This window comes from Python bivittatus, unplaced genomic scaffold (assembly GCF_059951505.1).
Source record: "Python bivittatus isolate LINGU-HERP-01145 unplaced genomic scaffold, Pbiv_v1 ctg000020_np1212, whole genome shotgun sequence".
NCBI lineage: Eukaryota > Metazoa > Chordata > Lepidosauria > Squamata > Pythonidae > Python > Python bivittatus.
This window is the reverse complement of record NW_028277030.1, coordinates 6,868,179-6,881,346: the sequence shown is the minus strand read 5'-3', so window position 1 is coordinate 6,881,346 and position 13,168 is coordinate 6,868,179. Positions and strand designations below refer to the sequence as shown.

At 37.1% G+C, this 13,168-nt stretch overlaps 1 protein-coding gene across 1 annotated transcript; it reads left to right on the top strand.

Annotated features, from left to right (window-relative positions):
• The first annotated feature begins 2,045 nt into the window (after positions 1-2,045).
• FAM161A (FAM161 centrosomal protein A) lies at positions 2,046-12,955 on the top strand. Its single transcript, XM_088133951.1, has 7 exons — positions 2,046-2,251; positions 4,045-4,280; positions 5,779-6,948; positions 8,423-8,590; positions 8,754-8,853; positions 9,532-9,692; positions 10,375-12,955. Exons 1-7 carry the CDS (start codon positions 2,117-2,119, stop codon positions 10,583-10,585), a joined length of 2,181 nt encoding a protein of 726 aa, XP_087990077.1. The 5' UTR covers positions 2,046-2,116; the 3' UTR covers positions 10,586-12,955.
• The last annotated feature ends 213 nt before the right edge of the window (positions 12,956-13,168 follow it).

Below are 13,168 nucleotides of genomic sequence, written 5' to 3'. Positions count from 1 at the left end.
GACAGTTCCAATTGCGGTTGTTAAGTGAATCACTTCAGTAAGCGCAAGTCATGTGACTGTGACTTGTGACTTCCTGCTGGCTTCCCCACTGACTGCTTGCCAGAAGCTGGCAGTGAAGGTTGCAAATGGTGATCACATGACCGTGGGATGCTGTGACCATCATAATTGCACACTGGTTGCCAAGTGCCTGAATCGTAATCACGTGACCGTGGAGACGCTGCAACAGCTGCAACTTTGAGGACCAGTCATAAGTCTCCTCATTCAATGCCATTGTAACTTCAAATGGTTGCTGAACGAGTGTTCACTAAACAAGGACTACCTGTAATTAAAAATATACCTAAAAGCCTCAGAATAAAAATACATTAACTACCTATTTATATTTTAAAATCATCATTACACTTGTAGTTTTCAAATTGTGCTAAAAGCACAGGGATTCCTCAGTTTTGTTAATGCTTCCAGGTGACTTCAGCGATGGCAGATGAGATTTGTACTATCTGAGTACTCATCAGATTTTAGATTTGTGCTGAAACATGTTCTGTATAGGCTAAGCTACACATTCTAACTCATGACCCATAATCCTTGGGTAATGTACAGAGGTTTGATAGCTCTGCTCATCACACTGCTGAAGAGTAAATGGTAGACTAGAGTTAACAGTAATTCACGAAAGATGAGCTGAAAACTAGATTGAGGGCTTGACACTAGACAAAGCTCAGTGCTTTGTGACTAAGTCACAGTGCTCCAAGTTTATAAGTAATTGTAGAGGGTTGACAAATTTTTAACCACTGTGTTTGACTACATACTGTTTTATATAAGTTGGTTTGAAACTAAGGTTTAATAGTTCCCTCATCTTCCACCTCTTGGAAAATAACTTACCAGAGAATACATCTAAGCATTTTTAAAAAATTGGCTTCTGGAAGAGAGCATGGATAATATAAAATGATGAAAATAGAAGCAGCTTCTAGAAAGTGTGGTCTTTTAAGATGGCACAAGCCTAGTATATTTGTGTACAAATATGTACTAGGGATTTTTAAGGCAATGGAGAAACAAACTATTGTAGTTTGAAGTTTGCAGTTTTCTTTAAAAGATGCTTAATGTGGTAACAAGCTCACTATGATCAGTGCTAGTGAAATTAACAGCCAAATTCAATCATTAGCAGTAAGTATTTTGCCAGGAATGATCAACTTGGTGGTAACTTGAAAAATAGTATTAGTGATTGTAAACCACTTTTATTTACTACGGTTCCTTTTTATAATGTGGGAATTATAATACAGGGTGGTTTTAATATTTACATTGTAAAAGAATGGTCCAGAATAATATTTTTGTCCTTGATGAGCAGCAGAAGCAGTATTATTCAAGGTCTGCAAAACACTTGCAGACTTCTTAGTTTTCCAATAATGTTTCATCCCTTGTTGCAATCTAACTCTACCTTTGTACCTAGTCAAACCAAATCTGCGTGCCTGGAGATTCCCTCCAACTTAAAGAATATTGCTCAGACTGGTTCCAACATCAGTCCCATTTCCCTCCACTCCACCCCCTTTTTCCTGGCCTGTGTCCATTGGGTTTGATGAAGATTTATTCGAAATTCTGAATTTTGCAACTATTTAATTTTCATGGTTTTAGATCTATAAAATAATTTAATTTTAGATTTTTTTCCTCATGATTACTGTTGTATTTCTTGGCCTCTCTTCTCTAGTCTATAATGTGAAATTAATGCTTGATACTTTTCTCCATTTTTTAAAAATCCACCTCTTTTCCAGTAATAATTCCTACACAGTAAGATCCATTTTTTTAAAAAATCATAATCTTTTGATGTGAGCTGATGACCTGCTGCCATTAAAACACTGCATAGTTGCAGTCCTAGATTTCCCCGTTGTCTCCCGAGATTCCTCTAACACGGGAAAAAACGGGAGAGGTTTCAGAACAGACGGGAAATTCCAAGAAACCGATTCCACGGACGAGACACGTCTTTGTTCATGAGAGGCCTCCTGTCCTCTTCGAGACGCCGTAGCGTCTCAAGAATCTAAGCCGAGTAACCTTAGCAACCAAAGACGCAGGGAAGGGGTTTGATAACCAGGCCCAGCAGGAGGCTGGCCTCCTTCTGTCCTTTGAGAAACCCATGGACGCATCCCATCGAGCTGCTATGCTCACCGCCTCCTGCCTGCGTACGCCGGTGAACCCGCGCACCAGAGCGCCGGCCGCGCATTTTGAACGGGAGCCAGGAAGGGCCTCATTCGGAGATGGCGTGGGGCAGGTAGGTAGGTAGGTTGGGTGGGTGGGTGGGTGGAAAGCTGGCTGGCTGGCTGTCGCCGCCGCCTAAAAACGGTAGTTGCTGCTGCCCCTAGTGGCTGGAGCATGAAATTGAGAGACGGGGATTCTGCGGAAATGGCTTCGCGAGGGGTTTCAAGGCCTCGGCTCGGGCGGGTCTTTATTCGCCAGCCGGATAGGAAGCGGGAGCAGGGCCACGTGACTAAAGCTTGATTATGACGATTAGGTGCCATCACGTCGGTGTCGATTCTTCTCCATGACGATCTGTCCCCAACCTGGTCCTTCGGCTCTTCCAGCGGTGCACTCATCGCTACTGTAACTGAGTGCACCCACATTGCTGCTTGTCGTCCTCTTCTTCTCTTTGACTATAGCTTGCCTTTCCCTTAAATAATCTCGCCCAATCCTAAATTTACCCCAAAGTCAGTTTAATTGAATCCCATATAGGTTATCCATTCGGATAAGAATGTTATGTGATTCCAGCCTTATCTAGCCAGAACTTCCTAGGCTGAAAATGTGCTAGTGAAGGCACGTCTTTGCTCTCTTTCTTATCTCCAAGAAACCCAGGATCCCTGAGAATTTTTCTTTGCCATCCGGATTTTCTTAATGAAAATGGCTTTGTACCATCCGGACCGGTCATTTAGTTAACAGCACTGAACACAACTTCACAAGCTGACAAATTTGGGAGACTATGTAGCTGTTACTGTATATTACACTTCCTTTAATTAAGAAACTCTGTTCCTTGATGCATTAGAAGCCTGCTCTCAAATTCACCTGCATTTGTATTCTGTCTTCTACACCTCGTATATCTAGCTATACACCAATTACAGCAGGACATAAATCCAATAAATAAATGCTCTTAAATGCTCTCCCTTTTCAGAGAATGATGAAAGCGGTATCAGCCACACAAAACAAAAACAAGATTTCCAAATTATTAAACTCCCTCCCTCTTTTGTTCTTTCTTTCATGAGGAATCTTATGTCAGCACAATGACCAAACTGGCTCTGGATTTATGTCTAGCTACACAGAAACAGCACAGTGTTTCATTATATGTGATGCTGAAATATAGTTAATGGAGAAAAAAGTGTTTTTGCACAGCAGTGCTAATTACTCAATTTATAAAACAGTATGTAAAGAAGCAATTGAGTAGTCTGTATTTTGACCATTTTTGTATGAGCTAGGGTTTAGTCTGCTGTTCTGTCCTGCTAGGCCTGAGGGCTGCAAAAATCTAATGACCACTAAATGGCAGCAAAGAGTTAGAATTTTCTGTATCTGCTGCCATTTAGTGGTCATCTAGATTCTGAGGCTCAGATAGGCTGGCCTAGCTCCAGTTACTTGGTTTGACTCACATCTAGAAATTTTCTTTCATCTTGGTGTTTGCTAGGATTTGTGCACCATTAAGGGTGCCCTGGATTATTCCATGGGCCCATTTTATATTTCACAGTATTTTCAAGGAGTTGACGCTTGGAAACTGTATATGTATTTAGCAAAGAGAAGAGCTTCAGGTTTCAGACCGGTATACATGATGTAAGAGATGTTCTGTACTAAGTTTTGAACCATTTGCTGTCCAGAATCACCTATTGATCTTAGGCTTTGTCAAGTTATTAATTTGTATTATGTATCTGGGACCTTCTACTCTGCAAATCTAAGCAAATAGAGAAGTCTTACATGTTTCTTAACTGCCTTTGGGACACCAACACTATTAAATTGCAAGCATTTGAATAAAAATAATTTTCTCAAAAGGAAATAAAACAAATACTGTATGGCCATCTCTTGTTTTAGGAATCCTTAAGTCCAGGGAGAGAATACAATTCCATCATGTATGCTCATTGTGAAGATTGGCTAGATCTCTCAAACATGTACCTCTCAAATCAGGAATATTATTTAAAGCTGGAAGAACTTAAGAATGCTCATCTGGAAACCATGGCAAAACTGGAAAACATGTATCAGAATAAGCTATTTCTAAAAGATGTTCATCCTTTAACCAACTCAGACGTGACTTGTAGTAAGACTTACAGGTAATTTTTACAATGATCTGTACTTGTGAATTCTCTTTTGTCTCAAAGTAGTTAAATATTGCAGATAGAAATCAGCATATTGATCATTGCACCAAAATATTGTTGTTATTAAATCTACTAGGTGCCAAAAAGGAATATAAATAAGGTTGATTGAAAACAAAACTAAAAAGAATCCTCAGTTCTTGTAGACAGTGGCCCTACTCTGAGCTATATCCAGGTACAGAAAAAAACAGAGGAAAGATTGAAAATATTTGTTTCTTGTTTTTTTTTTCTTTTTAATTATTAGTAGATCATTACTTTTTCTAAATTTAGGTTCTGTTCTGCTTTGGTTGTAAGAACTAGTGTTTGCTTTTAAATGTTATTAAATGTGAAATATACAGTTATGAAAACTGTATTGCCAGCCAGAATTACAGTCTTGTGATTTACATTGAGATGGATCCTTGATTTAGGGAATGGACCAAGAACCAGCAGAGTTCTTTCTCATGCTGTTCTATAAGGTCTTTAACTCTCCAGAGAGCTTTTCTAGCAGGGATAGAGGAGGAAATAGGTATGCAAGAATAAAATGAATCAGTGAGAGATCATTATTTATCCTTCCCAGGCTTTACAGGTTGGTAAGGATGTAACAATACTAATGGCTTAACCAGCGTTAAGGAAAAATAGAAGAAGGCATCATACTGCTTATATTTTTCTCTCCTATGTTTCTTTTGAAGTGTGATTAAACATAATGCTGGCTGTGACAGGAACTGGTATTAATAATTAATATGGAATATGAAACCATAGTTAAAAACTGGCTTTTCATCATAGGTATAAATGGAAATATTAAGTGTAACCTTAGTGAAAGTATTGTCTTAGTGTTGTTTTTGTGTTATTATACTATTATATTTATTATTAGCAACAATAAAGTGTAAATATTTAGAGAATAAGAGGTGTCCAGTAAAACCAGATCAAAGGCTCATCTAGTTCAGAATCCCGTTTCTCACAGGGGTCAATCAAAATTTATGGGAAAATATCTAGGAATATTTTTCTCCATGTCAGCCTGATTGTATGAATGTTTATTTTGTTTTCATTTTGCCAGTATCTGCCCTTGGTTTAAAAGTCCAAAACAGTGCAAACTTTCCTTAAAAGGGTTTTGTTCCTGTAACTTCTTTTTATTTTGGTTGTAATTTTCACATTTTCTAGCTTTACATTTTGTCAGTCTGATTAATGAATTTTAATGGAACTGTAATTGTTAACCATAGTTATAGCCTGACGGTGGGAATATTTATACTCCAAGAAAGATATGGAGAAAGAAGCACATGATTCAGAAACCAATTCAATATTGTTTTAGAATTGGCATTTTTTTAAAAATCTAAAGCTTAATATATTCATAAACAACAATACTTGTTTCATACATACTCCTTTATTATTCAGTTTGGCAGGAGGTTCTACAACTGTTATTAAATCAGGCTAATATGTGTCACTTCCAGAGAACTAAGCATTACATTTTTGTTATGTTTAGATCAGCATGGGAAACAAACTCATTTCAACTTCAGGACATGCATAAATCATTTTCTGAGTCTGATCTAAACAATTCTTTTCATTCAAATTTCTCTGATATAACTGATGAAGAACTAGAGTTAGAAGCAAGTGACAGTGATGCTGGTTCAGTAACACTGGGCAAGACTGAAAATGCATGGGATGCCTGTTCTTTGGAGGATTATTCACTGTGTGCTAAAAATATTTTACCTAAATTAAATGTTTTGAAGATAAACAAGAAAAAGAAAAAATGGTTCCCAAAGATCACAGTACCGGAACCTTTCCAGATGACTATTAGAGAAGCGAAGAGGAAACAACAGAATATCAAATCCAAGTCACTGATGCAACTGGAAAATAACTTGCTGAAGAAACAATTAGAGGAGGAAGCAGAGTGTCAAAAGAAATTCCGAGCCAATCCAGTACCTGCATATGTCTTTGTTCCTCTCTATCATGAAATAACACAGGAAAATGAAGAACGTAGAAAGTCATTTAGAGAAAGGAGGAGAGAGTTTCTTCTAGCAACACAAAAGCCATTTCAGTTTATTGAAAGAGAAGCACAAAAGAAAGAACTGAGGAAAATGCAATTTTCCTCACCAGAAAAAAAAGCAAAAATGTTCAAAGCTAAACCAGTTCCTAAATTTGTTTACAGTTCAGAAATGAGAGAAAAACTAAAGGAAGAAGAACTCTATAGAGACATTAGAATTCAAGTTAGATCTGAAGAGCTTCTACGTAATTCATCACTTCCCAACAGCAGATTAGGAAATAGAGGCGTCATTAGGCCCAGGCAACAAAACTGCTTTGAACAAAGTGAAGAATCAGAATGCAAGCCAAAGACCAAAGTTAAAGTCCCTGATTTTGAAACATTACATAAAAAATTCCAGCGGCAGCTTCAAAGACATAAGAATGTGAAAAGTGTCACAATCAGTGAGCCTTTCAATCTCTGTACACCAAATATCTCATCCAACAAAGAGAAAATTCTTGATGACATCAAAATGGATGAAGCAACATTAAAGGAAATACGGCGGCCTTATGTCTCTGCAAGATGTCATCCTCGAATGAAGTCTTTGAATGCAAGTTCATGTCCTTCAGGCTGTGAACAGTCTCCATCTCCAAGAATTACAGAATCTACAAGAAGACGATTAGAAGCCATAAGGTAAGCCATTAATTTGCTGTGCAATTAATCCCAAGTTCTTTATGGTAAGTAAAACATGCAGATGTTGAAAATATAAATACTTGTTTTATAGCATTATGGAAAATGTTTCCACTTCATGGGTGTTCCAACCTCAGAATTGCCATTGTGAGTGTTCTGAGTGTGAAACAAACCCCATGTGTTTTGAGAGATTTTAAAGAAAGAATGCACTGTTTTTTCCCCTAGTGTTTGAGTGATCCACTTGTTTTATTCTGCTGTTGTTCCTTGATTTGAAAAAGGCATGTGGCTTTTGTTGTCAAACCAGCTTGGTCTGCATTTTCTGATGCTCCAGACTCCCAGCCTCTCATCCCACTCTATCAGCTATATGTCAGGCAGACTGCAAACATTCTCAATATATATACTGTACATCTTTTATCTCAAGCAGCAGTGTTAATACTCAAGCAGCATTTAGGCCATAGAAATCCCCTTAGCTCTCCCTCTTTCTAGAGAGGAAAACAGTTTTTGTTTAAATCCAAGCTTTGGAAAGCTGGGGACTGAGATAAGGAAAAGGAGCCTAAAAAACCATTGCAAATCTACAAGAAACTGGGGAGATCCAAGGGAGCAAAGTGGATCACAGTGCTTCAAAAAGTTTGTTTATCTCTAATGAATAGATAGACGTTTTTGGCTAGAAATTTGTGTTAAGATTTTATGCTTTAACTTGGCTGTGCATACTTATGGCTGCTTTATTGACTCTGATACTTCAACTGTATTCTGATCTCTCTCTTTTTTAATCTATGCAAATACATAGTTTGGGTGAATTTTGTATCATTTGGAATGTCAGGGCCACAAAGCTTTTCTTGTGTTGTGCTTTATTTTCACTAATGGGAAAGCCAAGCAAAGAACAAAGAAGTATGCTACCTCTATTCCAAATACTTCCAATAATAAAGAAGTCAATGCTTTTTGCGCCACAAAATATGAAGAAAGTGGGTGAAGATGAAGTAATTACTTCCATCCTTCTATTATTCATTTGGGGTCCATGCAACAAAATTGTTGCATGGAACCCAAGTTAATCTTCCTATTTCCACATCAGACTTTATAGGCACTGAAATATCTTCCTCCAACATCTAGGATTTGGTGTATGTTATCCAAAGGTGTCTTACCAAAAGACTAAGATCAGATAGACGTCCTAGATCAGATTTGACGGGGCTGGAAGATTTGCCAGTCAGAGCAGAATTAATTCAGTAATAGATTCAGGTTCATATATTAAATGCTACAATGTGACCTGTGGGGTTAGGAATGTCTTGACTGTAACAATGGTGACAGTGGCTGTTCTGCTGGAAAATAAATATAAAGTTGCTTATATTCTCTAGTATGGTGACGTAACCATCATTATATATATCTAATAGTACATTATTTCTTGATCCATATAGGTATATCGAGAGAGGGTGCCACAAAAGCTATTATGCATTAGCTAGACTTAGTTTATTTTCTTATTCAGGAAATCGGCTGAGGAAAAAAAGAAGGTTGAAGAAGAGCATAAAAGAAGACAAGCAAAACAAAGGGAGAGAGCAAAAAAGCTACAAAGGCTTATAGCTACCCGGGCTGAGGCAAATGATCCACATCAGAGCCTAGCCAAGATGCATAACTCAAAGTTAAAGTTGTTTAGGTATTCTGCAATATATCCCCTGATTCCTGAAACCCTAGATATAAGATCCTTAGTATAGTAGTAGGCAGATCCATATAGTCTTGCTCCTTCCCTTTTTATTTTGCTAAAAAACTCATATTTAAATTCCATACCATTTCCATGTCATGGTATATTAAAAAAACAGGAAACATGAAAAACAGAGAATGAAAGAGTATCTGCAGGAACTGGAAGAAATGGAAGAAAGGGTGGAAAAGAGACCTCTGTTGTTGGAACAAGCCACACAGGTTATTGACATCTCTAATATTTCTAAATATATCTCCATTCATTAAGTTGTTGCTTTTTCTTTTTATGTTGTGTTTAATAATTATTGCTAAGATAATGCCAGTAATGCCACCTTCCATGCCATTAGGCCTAATTTGATTTACCAGTGCTATTACTTCCAGTGATGGTTGCGACCTGTTTATAATAATGAATGATTGTATCAAACTGGTTTCCACGTTTCTGACCCATTATATGTTGTGATACAGAGAACGGAGAACATTTAATGCTGATATTTTTGCATAATTACAAAACAATAACATTGGGACTAATGTTTCCAGGATATGGTGTTACTCTGGAATAATATATATTCCATTTCCTTTAGGACTGCAGGTTTCCCCCCCTGCCTATTGATGGAGGAAGAAGCCATTTGCAATAGCTGATAGCATGTAATCTTGATATGTAATATGTTTGCCAAGCTTAAGCCTGTAATTGAGAAGTCAAAAATGTCACGATCTAACGCTATGTACTGTATGAACAATTGATTTATATTTCAATCAAGTGAGGGTGACCTGCAGATTTGGAATCTTTTATCTTGTAAAATAAGGGACAATTAGGAACACATGTAGAGTGATTTCTTTAAACTTGGAGATACTGTATCTTTCTGATGTGTTAATTTTGTTATTTTCTCCTTCTAAATATAGAAAAATGCACGGCTAGCAGCAGAGAAGCATTATTCTGATGTGCTCCGAGAGCTGGGGCTGTGTGAAGACTTTATTTCAAAGAAAGGCCAAACTGCTAGTGAAGAATTTTTGCAGGATCGCTCCAGTAATAGCTCTGAAAGCTTGGTAGCAAATGTAGAAAGGTAGACATTTTAAATTGAAAGTTTATAGTACTATTTTTGAGCTTCCTAATATACTTCATTCTAAATATGAAATGTCTGGCTTTCTGTTAAGAAAAGCTGACTTCTCAGACAAAGAATGCAGAATCTGTCAAAAACTATAAACAGCTCTTGTTTCTGTCTCCGTGTTTTAGCGGACAGTATTTGTTGCTTCTTTTCTTGCTAGCAGTTGTCAGTAGCTGATTGTTTAGGACATAAAAACCCAAGTTTAACTGTGCATTTCTTTGGGCATTCTATTTATTTATTTATTTATTTGAGCATACTTTTTAAATTAGGAAAACAGTTAATTATTTCCTGCCTGTGTCCTCTGAATTGAATAGAATAACATTTTGGAGAAAGACTCATTTCCCATACATAACTTATTCCAGTTTATAAGCTTGAAGTAAAGCCTATCTTATACTGCATTTTTAAATTGAGAAGCAGGATAAAAACGTAATAAATTGTTCACTCACAAAAAATATTTTGTCTTTGTCTACCAAACTTATAACACCATTTTAAAATTAAATAGATTATTTGTTCACCCATGAAATAACAAAATTAGAGTTTGAAAAGGGTTCCTTATTGCTTATACTTTCTGAACTTGTAATGTGTTTCTAAAAGAATATATTATTATTCAGTGGACCTGTTGTTTCCCCTTTTGGTGTAGTGATAATGAACATGAAGAAAAAAGAGAATCTGAAGGAGAAGATGACTCCCAACTCCAGTCAGCCCAGCATAGTGGGGAGGAGGAGGAGAAAGAAGAAGAAGATGAAGATGCAGTGGCTCAATCAGATCATGTTGTCCAAGAAGCTACTGAGCATGAAAGTGAAAACGATTACAAAGATTCAATAGAAAAATCCAGTGATTATGAGGGCTGATAAAAATATATTGCTACTACCCTGAGTCTTGGTGTTCACAGTTTATTTATTGGATCTAATAAGATATAAAATGAAAAAAAAATCCTGATTTCTAGTGCTAGTTGTGCTTTAACATGCTTTTAATGTGCAGACAATCATTTGGTTCATTATTTTGTGGTGTATCATAATAAGCATCAGCTAGAATTTCTCAGATTTTTATTTTTATTCTGTACCTGTCTACTCACGAAACTGGTGTTTATAATCTCACATCACAGTTGGATTCTTTTCTGACTGTTCTTAGTGTCATTATGTCTCGATCTTGGCCTTTTTTAAACAATGCACATTTTGACTGAAATCAGTATTGCTCTGTAATACTTTTTAAAACAAATTGGAAGTTCCTGGATCTTGTACAACACAGAGTGGAGTATAGTATATATTCTTGGGTATAATTCTTGATTGAATTGCACTGAGCAATAATTATTCAAAATAGTAGCATTACAAACATGACCTAGTCTGAAGCTCAAAGCTCAAATTAGCCATGAACTTGCAGGTATCTATTTCACCCTCCCTTTTCTGTATGTGGATAATAATGTTATTTTCCAACATGTATTTTCCAACATTCCTTTGCTCAAAATGTCATTTCAGCGGCCAGAGGCCTGGGAGGGTCAAAAATTTATTGATTGATTTTGGAAAATGTGCTCTGTCTTATGTTGGATTTTGCAACTGTTTGTTTGCATAAACAAGAGATTGGCTGGTTTGTCCTTTGAAGAACACAGAAGGATGAATATTGCTGACAATAATGTTATTGTGTATGAGATTGGCAGATGAGCAGGTACTCTCCTTTACGTTCATGAGCAATACTTTCTAGTGTTGTACACCTGCCTATGACTACACAAAGCAACTGTGCCTATTTGTAGCCCTCTGCGGTTGCTGCAGTGAGGTCCCTGCTACTGCAGGATCTTGGAGAGAGAAATAGCTGCTTTAGTCAATTGCAGAGAGGCTGCATTTGTGCTCCCATGAGTTCTGAAGCACCTCTTATGAATCTAATCCAAATCACTGCACAGTCCTATACAGGTAGTCCTTGCTTAACAACCATTTGTTTAGTGATGGTCTGGAGTTACAACAGCCTTGGGAAAAGTGCTTTATGACCCCCCATAGTCCCGTGATCGCAATTTGTGACCTTTTTTGCAATGGTCATTAAGCAAATCACCACAGTCATTAAGCGAGTCGTGGTTGTTAAGCAAATTCTGGCAAAAGACATCCATTGGGGAAGCTGAATTTGCTTAACGACCACATGATTTGCTTAACGACTACAGTGATTTTCTTAACGCCCATCGTAAAAGTCATAAAATCAACTCTGATTCGCTTAATGACCAAATTGCTTAGTGAAATAAATTCCAGTTCCTGTTGTGGTCAGATAGCAAGGATTACCTGTACTTCGTAGGCCTAACAGTACTTTGATTAGAGCAGGGGTCCCTAAACTCTTCAGCTCATTGACCCCTTCAAGTTTCAGATTGTTCATCAACCCCCAAACATTTATTATATGAAAATAATTTAATAAATACTACTTAAACTAATAGTACTATGAACAATAATAACCATCATCATCATCCCCCCATTGGATAGTCCCATCAACCCTTGGGGGTCAATATTGACCACTTTGGGGAACACTGGACTAGAGGCAAGACAGAGATGCAAGGCAGCATGAGATGTGAAGCAGGTTGAGGACCTGAAAGAGGAAGTTTAAAGTAGATCCAGAGAGGAAGAGGAAGGCAGCAAAAACCAGGGGAGAGTAATGTAAGAAATGCAGCCAATGGATAAGAGGAGTGAGGAAGCATTGCAGTCCACAGCTAGCCCCCACACCTAGCCCCCTTGTGTGTGGTTTTCATTTCTATACTGTATTCTACATTCTATTCTGCTTCCTGAAGCTTCTGGTGCACAGTTGTAATGAACTTTGACTGCTAACTAGCCTGTACCATTCTTGTATCATTTGATTGCATTATAATTTCTTTTTCTATTATAGTGTAGTATATTGCAATCTATGATCATGGACTGTAACAAGTGTAATAGGTAGCCATAGGTTGTTGGTGATAGCAAATGCTTAGATTGATAAATAAAATGGCTTGCATTATGTAGGATTTCACTGACCATTGTAAAATCTTTCAAATATGCTTTTTGGCACTTGGTTTGTAATTATTTCCATTTTAAAAAGATCAAATGTCCATTTTAAGGTAAACTGAACAATTTATGTGCCACCTTTAAAATCAGTGGGAGCTTTGCCAATGACTTCAGCACTGGATAATCCCTAGTATTAAAATTTATTTATTTACAATACATATATAATATAATGCACATTCTATTGAGATGGTTCAGTTTCTAGACAGTTTGAACTACAAAACACAATAAATAGACAAACTAAAACACTCTTCCTAACAACTGTGTCATTTCATTTCTTTCCATAACTCTATCTGTAATCTCAATTGAACACCAAGATCTTCAGAAGTATTTTTTTTCAAACTTTAGAAAACAGTTGGAGAGGTATACCTTCCGTAACAACCCCAGTGAAGATAGAGTGTGCTCAGTAACCATGGCATAGTAATAATT